At 42.0% G+C, this 21,565-nt stretch overlaps 1 protein-coding gene across 3 annotated transcripts in view; it reads left to right on the forward strand.

The window, feature by feature from the left end:
• Positions 1-21,565, forward strand: part of LOC124805010 — a 1,149,888-nt gene that overhangs the window by 612,442 nt on the left and 515,881 nt on the right. For all 3 annotated transcript variants that reach the window (XM_047265410.1, XM_047265412.1, XM_047265411.1), the window contains one exon: positions 12,303-12,426. In XM_047265410.1, coding sequence (XP_047121366.1) covers positions 12,325-12,426 — 102 coding nt within the window. In that variant the 5' untranslated portion in view covers positions 12,303-12,324. The remainder of the gene's footprint in view (positions 1-12,302; positions 12,427-21,565) is intronic.

Below are 21,565 nucleotides of genomic sequence, written 5' to 3' on the forward strand. Positions count from 1 at the left end.
ACATCCATGTTGCTAGAGCTGACACACTTCTTCACCAGTTGTGGTACTCAAAGGTCTGTACCCGCTGGCTTCCTCACCTTCCGAGCTTTATCTGTTTGGCCCAATCAAGGATGCACTCGCCGAGACGCAGTATGTGGACGATGTGGAGTTTACTGATGCAGCGAGACGTGGGCTCCGACGTCGACTAGCAAAGTGGTACCATGCAGGCATACACGCCTTCCAAGTAAGGCGGCGTAAGGCCGTCGCATTCAACAGAGATTATGTTGCAAAGTAGTTTTTATGTAGCAAAAAGAGCAAGTAATAATATGATTTATTGGAATCCTGAATAAAACCAACGTACATTAAAAAAACTGTTGCATTGCTTACTGAACGCTCCTCATATATTGTACTCTTTGCTGTCAGCGTGAAATCCTGGTATCTGTTTCATATACGCATTCCGTTTGACACCTTTTAAGCTGCTGAGCGTGCCTCACAACTCGGCTTTCTGATCAATAGATAGAGGAGCGCTGCCGAGACAAGGAGTATCCCGAGAGCTTCAAAAAGTGTGCTACACATTATTATTGCAGGACAGGTAGCTTTACTGTAACTGCACTACACTTCAGACTCACACAGATAAGTACACTATACCTCAACATAAGTACCAAGTCTCTGTAAACGACGTCGGAACTTCCTACCGACCGCTCAGTGCCTTGATGACGGAAATCCTCTCCCTAATCACAGATCAGTTCGAGAACCGCTGAGTGAACGTCTTCATCGCTTCAGAATGTCTTTCTCCCTGATCAACTTTCCGCAAACAACGAGACAGCACGGTGTAAGATCTGTACTTCCCGATCAGCGTCATTACAGTCCGTGTAATCTTGTTCTTGCTAGCACCGGTTTCGCTACCAAACTTTGAATTTGGTCCAAATACTGCCTGAATTTCACGGTGAATCGTGTGCACATATTATCTTTACCGCACGAGAGCTGTATCTGCAGAAAACACGAAACATGTAAGGCGTGCTCTCTTCTGACAATACGCCACTTTTTTGCAATGGCTCTTAGTGTGGAATGATACGTGTCTCTTATTTTTTACGTACGATGTTAAGCTGTTATTGCTGGTACAATGTTCCACAGATTCTCTTTAGTTTGGTTATATTTGTGCCTCACTGTCTGGATGTTACAACGTTCACAGCTTTTATAGATGCAGCTGGAAATCCTTCATGTATCATTTACCACTGGTGTAACTGATTCCAGAAGGAATGATTCACACTTTAGTGGTGTGTGAGCTGCTTTCAAACTTCCTGGTAATGGTGTTTGTGCTGTTTTCAAACTTCCTAACAAATTAAATTGTGTGGGCCTGGGGATGGAACACAGAACTTTGAGTTTCGAGGGCAATACTCTCACCGACCGAGCTATGCACGGAAGACTTAACATCAATCCTGAACTTTAATTTTATCCAATTCCTTACGTTGTGCTGTATCATGAATATCGCCAAATCTCAAACACCTCTTAAGGAACAAATATCCATGCGTTGACCGAGTAATGTGAAATATTTCTGCTCCTAGTTCTTATAAAGAAAACAGACCTAGTAAATTCGTTTTAGCTGCTCTGTAAGAACCAGCAATTATCAGTACTCCAATAGAAGATCGTATTTGTATTACATCTGTTTTCCGGCATCTGTTTTTGTTCTTATAGAAGTGCTCAGTGCCATGAATATAAAGGTTGATGCACGCTACTACTGTACGATTATTTGAGCATTTATGAGCATATTGAAGCATTCTAGAGCAATCTTGCATCTTTTAGCAATTAATTTGGTACCAGGAAACTGAATTACTATATTCTGTTTCCTAGTTCTGATATTATTAGGCTTAGCCGTAGAAATTCATTTAGTTATTTTATCCTTACCAAGCATAAACTTGTCTGGTATTATTGAAAAGGAGGATGCTGTCTATTTCCGAGCACATTAGACTGATCACTACTCCCAGCAGCTTGGACGTCGGGAGGTCCGAGAAGAGGTCATTTTAACTAGGTTGCGTATTAGGCACTGTCCTTTTAGTCATCGCCATTTGGTGAGAGCTGCTCTCCCACCACTTTGTACACCTTGCGCCCATGTTTCAACTGTCCGCCAAATCCTGACGGAATGCCCATTTTTAACCGTTTACATTACCGCTTGGGTTTGCCATCTGAGTTATCGGCCGTTCCAGCGAACGACGCGCGGGCTGTCGAACATGTTTTACTTTTTATCGGTCGTAGCAATATGGTGAAAGCCATTTAATCTTTAGTTCTGGACCTCCGTTTCTCTATGGTGTATTTTATAGACTTTTCTTCACGTCCCTGTTTTTAGCTGTCCTCTCTTATGTCGATTGGGCTTGACATGTAGTCGTTTTTCAACTCCTCGCTGCCTTCGCGTTCTCTTGTTTTGACTTGGCCGCGTATGACCCACGTTTGTTTTGTTTTGTTTTAGGGCACATAAACAACTGACCTGTACCGTCGTTTATTTTTATTTATAACTGGTAAGCAAGCCGATCATCTGCCTCCAAACAATAGTAGCATATTCTCGTATTGAGGAGCGATTGATAAAAAAAACTGTTGTCGCCGGCCGTTGTGGCCGAGAGGTTCTAGGTGCTTCAGTCTGGAACCGCGCGACTGCTACGGTCGCAGGTTCGAATCCTGCCTCGGGCATGGATGCGTGTGATGTCCTTAGGTTAGTTAGGTATAAGTAGTTCTAAGTTCTAGGCAACTGATGACCTCAGAACTTAAGTCGCATAGTGCTCTGAGCCATTTCATCCTTTCTGTGCAGACGCACAACACGCTCGAACTCTTCCCGGAATCAGGGAAGCACTGCGAACAGTGAGTGTAAGGGGCAGGGGCCCTACGTCAACAGTGTGTGGATAAGTTGAAATTCAGGTCTTTCATGGGCTGTGTCCTGTTGACTGATGTGCTCAAGGCGATCGTTCGTGAGACGAGTCACGCTCCGGTACAGATTTTCAACGTTCCCAGTTAATTGATTTCAGTTATAGATAGCAGCTTATGTCTTCCTTTCCTTTTTATCGTATTAATGTATGGCTGCATGATTAAAATGGCGTCTGTCGGGCATGTCGGAGAGAACAGACATCGCATGTATTTAAGTAGGGCGAGACCGCCAAATGATCTTTTCTGATCAGATTACAGCACACTCGACTGTTGCTGGAATCAGCGAATCGCTGTGAGAAGTGAGAGTGATGGGCAGGGGCCTACATCAATAGTGTGTGAGTAAGTTGGAAATTTGGGTCCTTAGATTTCCGAGGCGATCGAGGCGACCGTTTGCGAGAAACAAAAAAAATCTGGGTTCGAGTCCAGGTCCGGAAAAAGTATTGAACTTTCTCCATTGATGTGTTTTATTGTCAAACGGCATCTAATGTCTTTCTTTCCCTTGTATGAACTCCTCACCTAATTAAAGCTGAGGGACACATTAGAGGCAGACTGAAAATTTACGTGTTCCGACAAGGATTCACACGACATCTAGGCTCCCAGGTATGCGCTTTACCACTAGGCGGCTAGCCTCGACTTGTTTCACAGGAGCTGCGATAGGAAAATAGTAACTTCCACCCGCACACACCCTTAGCTAGAAAATAGTATGGCGCACCACAGCAATACAGCCTTGTACAAGGCACTGACAATTTAACGTAGATTCCAGCTTCCTGCTTGCCCTAGAAACAAAAGGCAGGGTTTGTCTACCCTCCCTGCTTTACTCCAACAACCCTTGTAGACCTCTCAACGAATATAAAAAGGTCGAATAGGGGAAAAAATCCGTTTAGTCGCAAAATTTTGTACAGTGTTAGGAGGGAATGTCATGAATAACGTACTAAATTCTAACCACTGGGGTGGAAGCGTGGTGGTGTCAGTGCTTTTAGACGTGAATCTTTAACGTTCTACTGAATAACTCGAAATCTGCGGCTTCCAGTGAAAATCTTCCCTAGTATCAAACTGAACTACACTAAATGGCTTACAAAAAGCTTATATTAAATTCTTCTCTAGATTTAATACTTTCGACGTTGCAGGAGATGCAAATATCGCAGATTATAGAAAATAGTGTTTTAATAGCATAAAATAGTTTATTGTTAAGTGACTGAGTTTAAGAACATAAATTACATGTGGGCACCTCATCTAAGTAAAGTAGAACCATATTAAGGGACAAATTGCATTCTTTCTGTGTGTCGGCCTGGGGTGCAGGAGGTTGCCCTTTCCCTGCCTGTAGGTCTGCAAACTTATTAGCAGTTAAGTTAATCCCCATTCTCTCTACTCCACTACGTCACAAGAAGAAAACACAGGGTGTTTCAGAAAGTTATATTTACCCTTCCGCAGTTCGGCTTATCAATGACTGGCGACGAAGTGAGCAGACTCGCTCAGCAGTGTAATTTCTACGAAATGCGTTAACAATACACTGAATACAGACATGAGCTGCTAACAGTACTGACGCACGAAACGGATATGGAGAGAATCTACGTAAATTTCTGCACACTGTTTTACACTGTACACGGGAACGTTGATTTTTAGTCACCTCGTGAGGTAGTTTTCTTCCGGTAAAGGTAACTTTCCCCACCACGATGCTTCCTTTTCAGTATACAGACAGACCACATGTCCCCAGCATTTCCTGTCCAGTTGCCTGAAATGGTTAGACAGATTAATTTAGCTAGCTTGGGTTTTTACAGTAGAGTGTTTTCAATTCATTAACAGTGTACTCATTTGCAGTTGTTAAGTGACTTTTTATGTAAAATATATTCCTATAAACAGTGCATGAGAAGTGTTTCATTCGTACGTATAATGTTATAAGGGATCTATCTAGTGCTGGTGGTTTATGTACTAGATTGGTAAATAAGGCACCTTGCTGCTGGTTATTATTGACATTGTATTGTAAAGCTGTGTAACTGTATTGTAGCCACTTGGCGGTGAATTAGCCAATGACCAGAATTTTACTGCATTTTTCTCACAACTAATTTTGTTACTTCTGAACTGAATAAACCTGTTCCATTGGGGAATTGCTGGTACTTCTAGAGTGGCCTGCATTGAGCGCAGCCAGTTACCACAAATCACCAGTATATCTTACATGGTGGGTGTGGACGTGGAGTGGGACTGGTCACGTTCAAGGCTGGAACAGTAATATGCTGTTACGTATTACGAGGGTTTTCAGTAAGTAATACAATACATTTTTTTCTGAGAGCATGTTGGTTGTTCTACGAATTCTAATACACCTTATTATTCCCCACTCTCTGCGCTGCAAAAACCTGTTTTGCATCGTAATTTCCGTACAACGCGACGGCTTTACGCCCGTATGCCCGCATAGCGCCACTCTACAGGTCGACGTCGGAGCATCAATAACCTATGTATCACCTAAGTACTGCCTCTTGCGGTCTACAGCGTTCACTGGGCCAAGCAGATGGAAGTCGGAATACGAGGGATCCGGGCTGTCGGGTGGATGAGGAAGAGGTCACCCGATGTTGTTGCGATGGTGACAGACGCCTAACGCGGCGACTCACCGTGCTTTTGTTCACTGCCAGGTCTCTGTAGATATTCTGCAAGTGCCTATGAATTTATGTGAAACTCAGGTTTTCCGCCAAAACAAATTCAATAACAGCTGTCTGCTTGGAATGCTTCCTCGTTACAGACACTATTTTGAAGGCTACGTACTGCGCCGCCACCTATCGGAACTCCATGAAACGACAGCGTCTGAAGGGAAATGTTCCACGATTTCCGCAGCTACAGGGTGGCGCACGAAATGTGTTACCATTTTGTTTTTGACTATAAACTTTATTGTCAATACAATCTGAAAGGAACATATACTACAATGAAGAGCCGTCCATGGAGATTTGTTCTAACTCAGCACATACTCAATATGTCCACCATTTCGTTTCCTAACTTCCTTCAGACGAACGCTGAAGTTCGTCATTACCCTACGACAGATGTCTTCCGTAATTTCACTGCAAGCTTGAAGAATAAGTCTTCTGAGCTCCATTAAATCACGTGGACGTTTCGGGAAAATTTTTTCCTTTAGGTACCCCCAAAGAAAAAAGTCACATGGATTGAGGTCAGGACTATTGGGGGACCAATTTTGTCCGTCATTGTAGCGACCTGGAAACCTGAGTGAAATGATCCGCACGTCGAAATGCTCGTGTAAAAACTCCAACACAGTGTTTGCAGTATGTGGCCTTGCTCCACCTTGCATGAACCACTGCGTGTTGAAGGGCAAGGCAGTAGCAAGAAGCTGTGGCATCAAGTTATTGTGAAGCATGCTCAAATAACGCTCGCTGTTCACAGTTTCTTCAAAGAAAAAGGGCCCAATAAGTCGGTGGCTGGAAATTGCTGCCCACGCTGTAATCCTCGGAGCATAACGTTGTCGTTCATGAAGCACTTGTGGGTTTTCAGTGGCCCAAGAGCGTTCGTTTTGTTTGTTAACCACACCGTCTAAATGAAAATGTGCCTTGTCTGAAAACCAAACGTTGTTGAGAGTTTCTTCCCTATCCTCCGCCCACTGAGCAAACAGTAGTCTCTGCTGTTTGTGTGCTTCAGTGAGCTTCTGTGCACAGGTCATCTTGTATGGGTACATATGGAGGTCACTTTTAAGAATGCGTTGAACGGAGCGTCTGTATATTCCCAGTTCCAGTGCTGCCTTTCTACACGATTTCCCGGGACTTCTCTGTACAGCAACTCGTACCGCTTCAATATCCTCCGGCGAACAAACAGGCTTAGTCCGAGGTCGCTTCGCTTCCAATACTGTTCCTTCCCGTACAAATTAATCTTACAACATGTGGATGGTCTTCTTGCAGGGGACCCATGGTGTGTTAAACTGTTGTCAAAAACGTCTCTGAGTCACAACAAGGCTTTTCGCTTCATGAAAAAGTAACACAACTGCCGATCGTTGCTGTGTCGTCAGTCTTCCATTGTCAGCCATTACTGCTTACTAGAGTTGTGGCGATTCGTGAATGAGTCGTTCATTTGAACGACTCTAAATAAAGAATCGTAAGAATCGAATCGTGATACGGACGAATCGTCGTTCAAAAGAATCGTAACAACGATTGTGTGTTTCCGAGTCGTGACGATTCCAAGTTCCAACGATTCATCGATTCTTAGTACGCTATGCTTCGAATGCAACTTCTGAATCATGACGAGTCGTGCCGAATGATTACGACCGCCAGGTGGCAGTCAAGTGGTTAGTGGAGGATGCGTGTGAACAAAGGAAGCTCGGAACGAACAAACGAAGTTCGTGGGCCGTAATATTACTCGTGAAAACCAAGCTGACATTTGGCGGTGGCTGACGGGAACGAGTGTAAAGGCATTTCCCATTTACTATCCCTATGTAGTGCACATGCGCGGATTCGTATCATCCTACCTCTTTTTTCTGTGCTCTTTCCAATTCCACAGCACCTTATATTTCACAATAAAGCAACTGTCAGCCCTCACACACTGCAAATTTAGCTTAACTTTTGTTTCGTCGAAATACAAAGCATAGGTATTTTGCTTTTAATTTGTCTGAGAACTTGCTTCTGCCACTACTATTTATGTGAGAAGACGACATACTTCTAAAGTGTAGGATACATTCGTATACAGCGACATTACTTCACTGCTAATTTGATAATTCTGTTAGTTCCACCAGTGCCGCCACTAAATAACTGTCGCACTAGACCAATATTACAGAGCCTATATAGAGAGAATGAAAGCTCTCTAACCAATACCTTTCTTGGCGGATCGCCGTGTAATACCGTCTTTAAACAAAAGCTTTTTAATTAATAATTTCAAGTTCGAGTTTTCGAATGTTATCGTATTCAGATTTATATTAAATTTTAGTGAAGTAATGTCGCTGTATACGATTGAATCCTATTGTTTACAAGTATGTCGTCTTCTCACGTAAATAGTAGTGACAGCGACAAGTTCTCAGACAAATTAAAAGCAAAATATTTAGAAGAAATGAAAGTTAAGCTAAATTTGCTGTGTGGGAGGGCTGTCAGCTGCGTTATGAGTTACAAGGGTGATGTGGACTTGGAAAGACATCTTAGGTCAGAAAAACTTTGGATGATATGAGCCAAACCACGTCTGCCTCACTGCTAGATTTTGTTACTATAAAACAGACGTCTGTAGTTAGATACGTTCAAGTCACACAACCAAACTGGCATACCACGTAATTTAGCACCACCTTCCGCACAAATCGTTTCCTCTTTCCTAGCATACCGAAATAAAACAATAGATGCAATCAAATCAAACGTGACCTTTCAACAATTAAGGTATTACACGTATAAATCGAGAATCACACTTGTAACGTCATATGCACCTCATAAATAAGCTATTTCTGGCAGTTCGATTCTAATCCCATTGTCAATTTTAGAAATGTGCTGCCATCTGTGAGTACGATGTAGAACTTTTTGCATTCCGTAAGAATCGTGCCATCGCAGACTAGAATGAATCGTGAAAGAATCGTGAACGAATCGTAGGAATCGATTCGCAATGTGAGATTGAATCGTAGGAATCGAATGAGGAAAAAGAATCGTGTTGCCCAACTCTACTGCTTACTAGTCTCCTAGCGGCAGAATCGTGAATTACACATCATTTCGTAACTCATCTGTTTTTCCAAGCTCTGCTGGTACTGCTGTAGGGATCCCAGCGCGATATCTAATGTGCGCCGTAAAATGTGAAAGAAACAATTGGTAACACATTTCATGCGCCACCCTGTAACTAGGCATTTTTTCAAGCAAAACTGGTTGAAAAAAAATATTGTTGCACTACTTGTTGAACGCCCTTCGAACTTAACTTACGTTAAAACATGGGCAAGGGAAAGAGAAATCACCTGCTCGCTCTTTAGTTTATAGATCTATGAAGGAGGGAAATGCATGATCACACTCTGGCGACTAACCTTCCCTCATGCTTTTCATGCTTTTACCCTTCTGCTTCTGCCTCCCGTCCCTCCCCCCCCCCCCCCCCCCACCACTCCCTCCGCTCTGTTGCTGGCACAGAGGGCGATTAATGCTGGCACAGAGGGCGATTAACTGTGTTTGGATGTGGTACACAAATTTAATATTTATTCTTATCCCGCTTCATTTGACAATAATCATTAGCTTTATATCACTAAAGCACTCTTCGTAATAATGTGCGTCCCTTCCCATTCTTGCAGCGGGGAAACTATTAGATCTGGAGCAATAATGAATATCGCCTTTCTTTATAGGAAATTTAATGAAATTTTATTTGATACTGGGAAACATTTTGCTAGCCCCGCCATTCTCAAATTATTCAAGGTGAACATAAAATGGTTTTAAACTCCTTACACAGACACGCTCACACCCAACTCATCGAGATTTTTTGTTATGTTATTCATGGAAATCCCTCCTAACACCACAGAAAGATTTGCGACTACACGAAATTTTCCTTGATGGAGTAGACTAATGTGCTCGGAGGCGATCAAGTGCTTATGTTTCCAGTATCCCCTGCACAATAAGCGAATTTATATTATGCGTAAGTATCGATACCATGTACATAAAAAATAGAACTTTGAGCTGTATTTCTAGGGCAGCATCAGTAAAATATAGAGGCGAGAGAATTTAATATATTTACTTCACTCTAACGTCAACAAGCCAGTCAGTGAAACGACCTGATGTAATTACATTCATGAACATGTTTTTAAAATCATGTGCGTAGTTTGTCTGTACCCTGAAGAGTGTTCATTGTTTGTGGCCGGGGAAGTGAGCTTACCGGAAATCACGCTAAAAATTGATGGGATGATTAAAAAAAATGGTTCAAATGGCTCTGAGCACTATGGGACTTAACTACTGAGGTCATCAGTGCCCTAGAACTTAGAACTACTTAAACCTTACTAACCTACGGACAACACACACATCCATGCCCGAGGCAGGATTCGAACCTGCGACCGTAGCGGTAGTTACTAGTTTCTGCATTCTGTATATTGCCAACGTATGTTGTGGAAAATAAAATGTACCAGGACGTATCAGTGCACTGCGTCACCACTGGTTCCATAGGTGCACTGCAGGAGGGTCGGTATAACCTAGTGAAATACACCGTAGATGATGGGCAGGGAAAGTGGAGGCTCACCTGCTTGCTCTTCGGTTCACAGGCATATTTCCTATTCTCCTGTACAGTATGTCACACGACACAATGTACCTGCTGCCACATTCACGACAAGTACATTCTTTCCCGTAGCTACGTATGGAGCAAATGATAGACTGCAAGTAGTTATTGTGTCTTTTTACCAGTCCAGGAGTGCGAGCTTATGACATGTACCGTCTTTTATTTCTATTTATAACTGGTAAGCAAACCCATCAACTGCCTCGAAACTAAAGTAGCGTATCCTCGTATTGAGAAGTGATCGAAGAAACTTTGAAAAGAATAACTTCACTAACAAAACGAAACTCAATTCTGCCGTCCTTGGATGAATACCCACACAACTACATCAACAGAAATGTCTCTCCTGTGACGTTGTCTGTGATATGCCTACACAGCGAACCCTGGAATGGTGAAAGACAGCAGCGTGAAGACGTGGGACGTTACTGGGCCGGTCCCGTCGGCGTGTGACGGCTGATGTTCTCTTGGTGCAGACCAGAAATAAATGGGCCAGTGCTGCCGGCACGAAGCTCTGAGACGAAGTGCTGCTACTGTAAGCATGTAGCGCTGGAACTGATCTGCTGATGTGGCCAGACGGAATTGCTGGTACTGCCGACTTGAGGCGTAGGGCGTAACTAACCTCGCAATCTCCGGTATTGGCCAAAATAGCCGGGAGCTGCCTACAGCGCTGGGTTGCGCTGACAATTACGCTGTCTGTCGGTAAGGTTGGCAAACCCCACCCCCCTAATCGCACCCAATCGCTGTGGTAACAACGCGTAACAGTGTTTATGAAAGCTGTTTATCTTGTCTTCCTGGTGGGATGGCTGCCAGTACGGCCTCGCTGGTGTGCGGAGGAAACGACTACCGGGCGGATATAGTTTAAGGAAATCTGTAATTACTAATTGTGTGTCATTATTATTAATCTATCATTTCATTCGGAAAGAATTTAAAAGACTGGACAGTGTTCATCTAATTAATTAACTACTAAGATAAATAAATTGTCATTATAACTACTTTCTTGCTACTAATTAAAAGCTGGGTCCTTTCTTAACTGTATTTATTACAACCATATAGACAGTGTCTGAAATTTCGGTTACAACGTTCTGGGACTCGTAGAGGGAAGTCAGCACATAACATCCTGAACTGGAAACGATGTCGTGAAATGTACCGTTTCGGTTCTAAGACCCTTTAGTTCAGATGTTGAAATATCCACTTCTGCTTGAGGAATTGAATTACTCGTGACGCTGTACAAATATTAGGTAACAATTCGAAAGGAAACATAACGAAATATCCATTTATCACTTAAGCATATTTGTTTGTATTAGCACTAAAATATTACGTTTTTACATTACTGTAAAACATAAAAGAACACAGCGCACTGTACGTCATTGCAACAGCGGATCGAAGTGCCGACCATCAACGTTTTTTCCTTCGTTTCCTTCCGCACTGTCACTTAATAATTGTACAGCATCACGCCTAATTCAATTCGTCAAGCAGAAGTGAATGAGTCAAACTTCTGAACTGAAACCATAGTACAACGGAAACAGTAAGTTCCCGGACGTGGGATCCTATTCAAAATATTATGTATCACTCTTCAAGTTCTAGAAGTTTGTAAAGGGAATTTCCAAATATCCTGTATACCGCCCCGTGTAAGACATTCATCTCTAACATAACTTTTCTGGAATCCAGAATGCCATTGCCAAACTCAATAGTTCAAATCTGGTAAATTCAGTAGTTCTTTAAAAGGTTCTGTTCGTATGTATTCCAATTTGTGCCACTATCAGCACTGAAGTTGCTTTCCTGACTCCAGTAGAGACACACGCTGCACTAACGGTGAGTGTCCTGACTTTCGGCTGCCTTTGGCCACTGTACAGCAATGATTTGCTAACGACTGTCCCAGGGTACACAGAAGTAACTCCTGCAATACACCAATCCGCATCACCATGTCACATGCAGTTCATCACATGTATACGCTGCGATCTTCACTTACACAGTATGTTTTTCGTTATAGAGAATCAGTGTTCTCCTGTTGTTTATGATGATAGATCTCCAGCTCTCTCCTGGGTACCTTCTCAGCTGTTTCTGAAATGAGGAGAGGGCTGATCAATATAGACTGGCGATCCAATTTCCCTCCGGGCACAGCCACTGTCTAGTCGATGTCCAGTTCCGTTCGTCTTCCTCATTTATGCCTTGCCAAGGGTGTACGGCAACCAGTGTGACGGGAGTTGTTGTCTGGTTTGCAGGCTGTGATGCGGAGCGGACGCCATGCGGACGACCGTACTGTCTCCCTACTCGGCGCTGCGAGGCCGCGTCTGCAGTAGGCTGCACGCCAGGAGTGCCGCCATCGCCAGCGCAGTCTACACGCTGGTCAGTATCCACTGCACTGCACTACACTGCAGTACACTACACTACAGTAGCGCTACACTGAGGCTGTAAGCTGCCCACAACAATGTCCGTATCGCCAGTGCAGTCTACACTCAATTCATTACACACTACACTACGATAACTACACTACACTATACTAACGATTCCCTGGTTAAGTAGACTGTACACGAGAGGTGCTGCCATCACCACTTCAGTCCACATCCTGGTTAGAAGCCGCCGCACTACACTACTCTACACTATAGTAATGTTACACTGATATAGCAAGCTGACAGCCAGGAACTCTGGCATCGCCAACACTGCAGCACGATGTAGCTCGTTGCACTGGATCACAATGCATGGACTCTAGCCTATAAATTGTAAGGTAAGGTGCGCCAACGTATTGCAGCTCAGAGATCCCACAGCAAATATGCCAAGACGTTTCGATTTTAATGTCGCTGAAGACATCACATACGTCGAAAACCTAGTTTACATCTCTAACTCTGCCAAGGACATGTTCGCGTTTTTTGTGCTACAATACGAACATTTGGTACTGTAGTTTATTAATATTTAGGAGTCAGTACATGTGTCTTCGGCTCACGTTGTCGTTCATTCAGCTGGACTATCACGTCCCTACAATCAGTAATTTTGAGTTTCTGTATCTTTCATTAAATGAATAACTTCCCCTTGCGCGATCTTGGAGTACGTTCCTGTGACAATCTCTCGAAAGATCTATCACATAAAAAACATAAAAAGGAATGATACAATGTTGGCTTTCAGGGCGATACGAAGTTGGCATTCACGGCGTGAGGAAAAGGCGTTCACGTCTTACAGTTTATAAAAGCAGTAGATGATGTTGAATTAGTAGCCCAACCTGCTAATTAGCACAGTTAAGGTTTCCAGGTCGCGAAGCCATAGTCGATATATAACGATCTACATCATCTACTAACGATATATATATATATATATATATATATATATATATATATATATATATATATATATAGTGGTTCATTGACCGTGACCGGGCAAAATATCTCAATATCTCACGAAATAAGTGACAAATGAAAAAACTACAAAGCTTCGAGGGGGAAGCCAGATGGCGTTATGAAAGGCCCGCTAGATGGCTCTGCCATAGGTCAAACGGACATCAACTGCGTTTTTTTAAAATAGGAACCACCATTTTTATTACATATTCGTGTAGTACATAAAGAAATATGAATCTTTTAGTTAGACCACTTTTTTTCGGTTTGTAATAGATGGCACTGTAATAGTCACAAATACATGGCTCACAATTTTACGCGGACAGTTGGTAACAGGTAGGTTTCTTAAATTAAAATACAAAACGTAGGTACGTTTGAACATTTTATTTCGGTTGTTTCAATGTGATACATGTACCTTTGTGAACTTATCATTTCTGAGAACGCATGCTGTTTCAGCGTGATTACCTGTAAATACCACATTAATCCAATAAATGCTCAAAATGATGTCCGTCAACCTCAATGCATTTGGCAATAAGTGTAACGACATTCGCCTCAACAGCGAGTAGTTCGCCTTCCGTAAGTTCCGTAGTGCGTAATATCCTTCAAATTTCCTCACATCCTCACAGAAAGAAATCCGGGGGCGTCAGATCCGGTGAACGTGCTCGCCAAGGTATGGTGCTTCGACGACCAATCCACGTGTCATGAAATATGCTATTCAGTACCGCTTCGACCGAACACGAGTTATGTGCCGGACATCCATCATGTTGGAAGTACATCGCCATTCTGTCATGCAGTGAAACATCTTGTAGTAACATCGGTAGAACATTACGTAGGAAATCAGCATACATTCCACCATTTAGATTGCCATCGATAAAATGGGGGCCAATTATCCTTCCTCCCATAATGCCGCACCATACATTAACCCGCCGCGGTCGCTGACCTTCCACTTATCGCTGCCATCGTGGATTTTCCGTTGCCCAATAGTGCATATTATGCCGGTTTACGTTACCGCTGTTGGTGAATGACGCCTCGTCGCTAAATAGAACGCGTGCAAAAAAATCTGTCATCGTCCCATAATTTCTCTTGTGCCCAGTGGCAGAATTGTACACGACGTTCAAAGTCGTCTTCATGCAGTTCGTGGTGCATAGAAATATGGTACTGGTGCAATCGATGTGGATGTGGCATTCTCAACACCGACGTTTTTGAGAGTCCCGATTCTCGCGCAATTTGTCTGCTTCTGATGTGCAGATTATCCGCGACAGCAGCTAAAACACCGACTTGGGCATCATCATTTGTTGCAGGTCGTGGTTGACGTTTCACATGTGGCTAAACACTTCCTGTTTCCTTAAATAACGTAACTATCCGGCGAACGGTCCGGACACTTGGATGATGTCGTCCAGGATACCGAGCATCATACATAGCATACACCCGTTGGGCATTTTGATCACAATAGCCATACATCAACACGATATTGACCTTTTCCGCAGTTGGTAAGTGGTCCATTTTTACACGGGTAATGTGTCACGAAGCAAATACCGTCCGCACTGGCGGAATGTTACGTGATACCACGTACTTCTACGTTTGTTACTATTACAGCGCCATCTGTCACAAAGCGAAAAAAGTGGTCCAACTAAAATATTCATATTTCTTAATGTACTACACGAGTACGTAATAAAAATGGTGGTTCCTATTTAAAAAAAACGCATTTGATATCCATTTGACCTATGGCTGCGCCATCTGGTTTCCCCCCTCAAGCTAGATGAGTTTCGCTCTTTGTAGTTTTTTCGCTTGATGCATATTTCGTGAGATATTTGGCCTGGTCACTATCAATGGACCACCCTGTATATATATAAAATAAAAATTCGTGTGACTGTGTCCCAATATACATTGGGCTCACGAAAAGAAAGGTCAACAACCGCTTAGCTAAACATAAAAGGAAGTGCCACCTGGGGCAAACTTACAAATAGTCCACGGAGATACATGCTTTCTGATCTGCAAACCGTGAAATAAAATTCAGAGATACTAGCCAGCGCTTTAGCCGAGACAATGTATTGTCATGAGCGTTTGTATAGAGAGGCAACACAGAGGTACAAACGCTATGTTAATTTCTACGGAAAAGAAAAAGGAATTAAGTCACTGAAATATGAATGCCCTCTTCGAGTTAACAGAGTGACGGTCGATGACACTAGTCAGAGGCATTCTTACATGATAAATGGTGGTCCCCTCTATACAGTTCTATAAATCCGGAAATCCCTTGAACCTTTGATTCAGTTACTCTTTTATCTCCGATGATGTTTCCCGTAGTCGGAGAAGAAACGTTATGAGATGATAGTTTTATAATGCCGACAAAGGATTCCCACTCCGCACTCAAGGTAAAAAAGAATTTTTTGTATAAAAAAAGGCAATTTCAATGGTAACAACAAACAAACTAATGTAGAGTTTTATGAATGAGTCTATAGACTATGTTTATATTACTAAACGCCTAAAAGTTTCCAGAAAGTTTGGGAGGTTGGAGGTGAGGTACTGGCAGAATTGAGGCTATGGGGGAGGGGGGGGGGGGGGAGGGTGCGTCGTGAGCCGCGGTTGGGTAGCTCAGATGGTAGAGCACGCGCCCGCGAAAGGCAAAGGTCCCCAGCTCCAGTCTCGGTCCGGCACGCAGTTTTAATCTGCCAGGAAGTTGCCTAAAAGTTTCATTGAATTCCAGTTGAAGGTTGCTTATCTAAAGGATTCCTGAAGCAACAAAAATGTAATATTCAGTATTTCATACAATTGTTGACTGAATTTAAAAATTGAAAGTGCTTTCTTAAGCTATACATTAGGAGCTGTGATGTAGCGTTAAAGGTTTACGACACATACTCAAATATTAAGGTCTGAAACTGTGAAACTTGAGACAACGTAACTCACTTGCCGCAAATTGCCCAAGCTCTATTCGTTTAGTGTTGAAGAATGAGAGCATTATTGACTTCAAACAACTTTATGAATAATTCAAAACATTTTGGGAACTTTAGCCGCTCACGAAACAGTGAAAGGAAAATAAGTTTGTCGATTACTACATTTTCGCTGTTCATGCAGTAAAACTGACGTTTTAATTTATTTCTCCATTACTAGAACATCTATGCCCAATACATTTTCCAGACAGTATCCACATATAGCGTTTAACGCACCTGCAATATTATACCATTTTACTACAAATAATACGGGAGATATGAAGGCTTTACCTGCGTGAAAAACTAACTTTGCTTAAGACGGAACGCGAATCACCCAGACTACCCCCATCCAGTGTTCGATTATAAGAGCAATCAGCGACTTCCTCAAACTTTAAACGTAATATCGAACCGTATCATTTAACACATTAACTCATTTTTAATGTAAACAAACGTCTGAAACTGTTGTCCATATGTGAGTTCTGGTATGATTCTTTTTTCTAGTAATTTAATTGAAAGCTTTGTTGCTTTGGTAAAAATAAAATTGGTTCTTTTTGTCGTGACAGAATAAATTACTATTAATCACACCAGATTTGTCGGAGAACAGCAGCAACATGTGTAATTGATCCAGCTTTAAGAAATTCTATTACCTTTTAGCGGAAAATTCGTGCGGTACTCTCCGACGTTAGAAAAATCGTGGTGTTCTGTTCGGAGTAGGAGGCGGCTGTCTTTTCTCATTCGCGATATCGAAAATTACTAAAAAATGAACAGAAATTTTTTTTCGGAGGAAGATCGCGCGGAGGAAACAGACAGAAGTTACATGAAAGAAACCTAAGGGACCAACTAATTCGATTTGTACGAACATATAAACGGAACTGAAAGAACTTTGAATAAATACTATAACGATGTCGTCACGACAGCCTCCTGTTCCAACAGAACACACGCTGGATCATAAGCTGCATACATCTTTTAAACAGAAAAGATTATCACAAGGATAATTAATGAAAATAAGGTTGAGAGATTTTCTTTGAAATTAAATAAACTTCAAGGATTCAAGTATTATATTATGAAACGGAAACTTACATTAACATGGCCACCCATTGTGGCGGTGGAGCGAATGTTCATGATACACATTCTCGCTTGTTTGTGGCTACATACATTTTTAATCACTTAAACTCTCAAATTTACAATAAAATGATTATATCAGTATGGAGCACAATACTTTTGCGTCCGACTCGCAACACATTCACAGAAGAACAGCTAGAGAGCGGCGCGGCTCCCTGCAGAAGTAAAAATTGGCAATTGTTATTTTGAAACATAGGTGCATCGTTTTTTTACTGATCAATAGCAGCGTATAACAGTTTATAGCTATCGTGATATTCTGCGCTTTTCGGGAGCGCGGCAAAGATATCTCATTACAACATTCATTGCTATATGTTAAAAGTTCGCACACACTGACGCGAATACAGAAAAAAAACTTTTACATATTAAAAATCGCAGTGATAAAGGCTGTAATGTCACAGAGTTCGATTTCTTAATGAATGATGAGGTGACATATTATAAAACTGACGGGTCCATTTAGCTTTTGTAACTTCAAACAGTTCTTCAGTAAGCGCTGCCTTTAGTTGTTGATTATTATGTAGGAACGTTGCGACCGGTAATTCGGTCATCCCAACACTATCTCGTAGAAGACAATAAAGTAATCCGGCAAGACAAAAAAGAGTGTCTTTTTCTGCTCGTTTTCGTTTGTTTCGGGAGCACAGCAGCGAGCTCAATAGTATGGAAAGTAAACTGTCTCGGACACGATGGAAACTCGCCACTCCATTATGGAGTGTCTGTTATTACTCTTACTCACCACTTTCTGACAAGAAAGATGCTGTTCTTCCCGCAATAAATATAAACATCTGTAAATTAAACCCGCCTTACTTCATTTCGCACTTTTTTTAACTTTACTGAATGCGTTAGCATTACAATCACCGGGGTTGGAAACCCGAATCTTCCTCCCCTCTCGTAGGGCCAGAACCTTAGATATTTCGTCACAATAGTTGGCTGTAACAACATCGAGAATAACACAAAATATTTTATTTCAGAATATCCGTAGATCAGAGCCACGGCTACTGCTTGTTTATCAGTAATTTTATTGTTTTCACACTTTTTGTGGCATCGTATTTCCGTTAATGTACAGTCATGCTCAAAAGTATCCGAACGACCTAAATTACATTTCGCCTGAAACGCATGCAACCCACATAACGCAGCTGTCTAGCAGGCACTCTAATCGCTCCTTGGTACAGTCGTTTGACTATTGAAAATGGTTCCAACAAGTCACCACTAGAAAACTCTGCTCTGTATCGCAAGAACTCAAGATGTAAAGTAATTCCACGATACTACAAATATCAGGGAACACCTTATCACAGATAAGACTCTCCTTAAGGCTTGTAAGCTCACATTTATTGCAATAAATGACATACCTGAAATGTTACCACTCTCATTTTTACATCACATAGGTAATGCACGTAGTAAGTTCATCGTATTCGTGATTTCCTCTTCAAAGTAACATACCGTACTTGTTATTTAACACAAAATGACATTAATAATTTAATTTATTCACGAGCAGCTACTTGAGAATATGTATGAACTTCAAATGACGCGACGACCTGTCTCGATCTGCGTATGTATTCAAACCCAAGTCATGCAGAGAAAGATTTCGAGACTGATGGAAACTAACAGTCATTCCTGACTAGGCATACAGAGAGTGATATTCCTCGATTTTAGACAGGATCAGTTAGCAAATATCAACTTTAAATTATATAACGTAAACATTTTTAACGGACTCGAATTCCTACCCAGCATCTATTGTCCCTGTTAACGAACTACGAGAGATGTTAAATATTGCTTCTTCACAAGTAACTTACTTGAAATGCTGTGAGGTAAAGCTTTGTGTTGGACAGGGTTTCGAACCCAGAACCTAATCGGTTTGTTATCGAAGCACAATCAACTGTGACATATCGGATTTTCTCGGCAGTAGCCAGATGTTTTAACTGAAAAGACGAGACGAAACATTAATTTTTTCCTTCCCACGACTCCAACCCGGCACCTATCGCTGTTGTATTCTAGAGAAAACGAACGTTAAATATGGGTTGGTTACACCTGCAGCGACATGTGAGCATGTTTGAACTAGAAATAATATGACGAAGAGTTCAGTGCTGATTGGGAATCGAATCCCATACATATTGTTGTTGACTACACAGAAAGAGACGTAAGCTACCGAATTTTTCTCCACCAGACATTTGAAGTTCATACATCGTTAGTGTTGACAACGAATGAAAATGCATTAAAGATCAAAATTATTATCCACCAGCAGATAGGGGCTCTCATGCTAGAGCCTGATAATACATAACGAGAAGTTTAGTGTCGGGCCGGGATTCGAACCCATTGACGCGCAATATGTGGACATGTTGAGGAATCTGTAGTTCTGAACAAACAACAAATTGTAGTCGAGCTGTATTGTCGCGAAGGGATCAAATTCCGCGTTAAGGGCGGTCCGAGTTGCATTCCTAGCTCAGAACCAATTTTATCGACATACAGAAGCTCAAATAAAAGATGGAATAAGTGTCCTCTAACCCTACATAGTGTTTGTTTCATCACCAGAAATAAATAACTAGTATAAGAAAGGTTACTGGTGATAGAGTTCCCACATTTCGCCACTCCTGACTTTCTTGTGGTTCAGCGTAACGTCTACTTGGTAGAGAAGGAATATCATGATTAATGTGAATTTCAAACCACAACACCATTAAACTCTCTTCACTTGACGTAGCCAGAAGAGAATAGAATCTGTCTCTCCCTATTAAAAATCATCGGCAGAAGCTGGAATCGAACCCAGACGACCATTATAGGAACCTATCGTCAATCCAACAGATCACTTAATGTTCTTCTCTGAGACTCATTTTTCTATCATAACACCGCTGTGGCACACTCGATGAGAATTCTGACACACAGGCTCCCTGTGGTGGTTTGCAACATGTTCAGTAAATTCATTTACTTGGTTGACCAAATCGCCATGAACTAGCTGCCTCGGCGACCCAGTGCTTACATTCGACTCTATTTTGGAATCACCGAAATAAAATCACGTAACTGCCACCTACACAGAACTGCCAACAGTGTAGGATGCAGAAATTGAAGTTGGAAGTGTTCCTTTCCATTTGTTGGAAACGTCGTGCAGTGCAAAAGAAAAGCTGTAACTGTCTGTCTCTCAGAAGTGTAGATCCCGCCATATGCATTATCTCACAGCACTGAGGAATTCGGAAGTTCTGGAGGAACTGTTCTTGACTTCTGGAGATGCTGTAGTTACATGAAAGATACTAGCGTAACGGTAAGGGTCGCGCACTCTAGATAACACGTCGCGAGTCATTTTAATGAAAGATTTCCTTACATACCGGTACTCAATTTCTTTACAACAATTTTTACCCTCTCTCTCACTCTTTTTTATCTCTCTCTCTCTTCTCTCTCTCTCTCTCTCTCTCTCTCTCTCTCACACACACACACACACACACACACACACACACACACACACACACACACACACATTCTTTTATTATTTTTATTTGTTTGGTGTGCTCGAATATCAGCGAGGCATGAAAACGTCTGTGAATGAGTTTCTTAGCTTTGAGTACAGTTACGAAAGAAATATAAAAACAACTACGAGAGTTACTGATTTATAAAGCTTAGTTTGCAGTCAGTTCTGAGTATTATTAGTAACTACGCTCCAGTCCCTAAACCTAGTCACAGAAATGCGAATCAGACGCATTACGTATTCCACGCCATAGCAGCCGCGTCTTTGAGGCGCCAGCTACGGTCACTTCCCAGGCCGCTGTAGGACCACATCAGTTCGTGTTCTTCCTTCTGGTAATGCAACTGAGATTTGGCAACAAGGCAAGGTATGTTTGGCAACCCTGTGATCGACGAGTTACTTCCTGGTGTGCACGGAATTAAGCCTCAAAGTTCACTTGATTTTTCCTGTCATTTCCGTTGAATAATCTGAGTTATTATCGCTTGAGGTGTAACAGAAGATTTTAAATTTACGGTTTTCAGCCCAGGAAAGCCATTGCACGTGGAAATCGCAACTAATATCGTCCTTTAAATAGCGGATTACGAGTTCTAGTCACTATTGTCCTTACTAGAGGAAAGCACAACACATACCTCTTCGCTAGGTCTGTGGGGACATGCTGACCTGTGAAATAG

Source organism: Schistocerca piceifrons, chromosome 7 (assembly GCF_021461385.2).
Source record: "Schistocerca piceifrons isolate TAMUIC-IGC-003096 chromosome 7, iqSchPice1.1, whole genome shotgun sequence".
Taxonomy (NCBI): Eukaryota; Metazoa; Arthropoda; class Insecta; order Orthoptera; family Acrididae; genus Schistocerca; species Schistocerca piceifrons.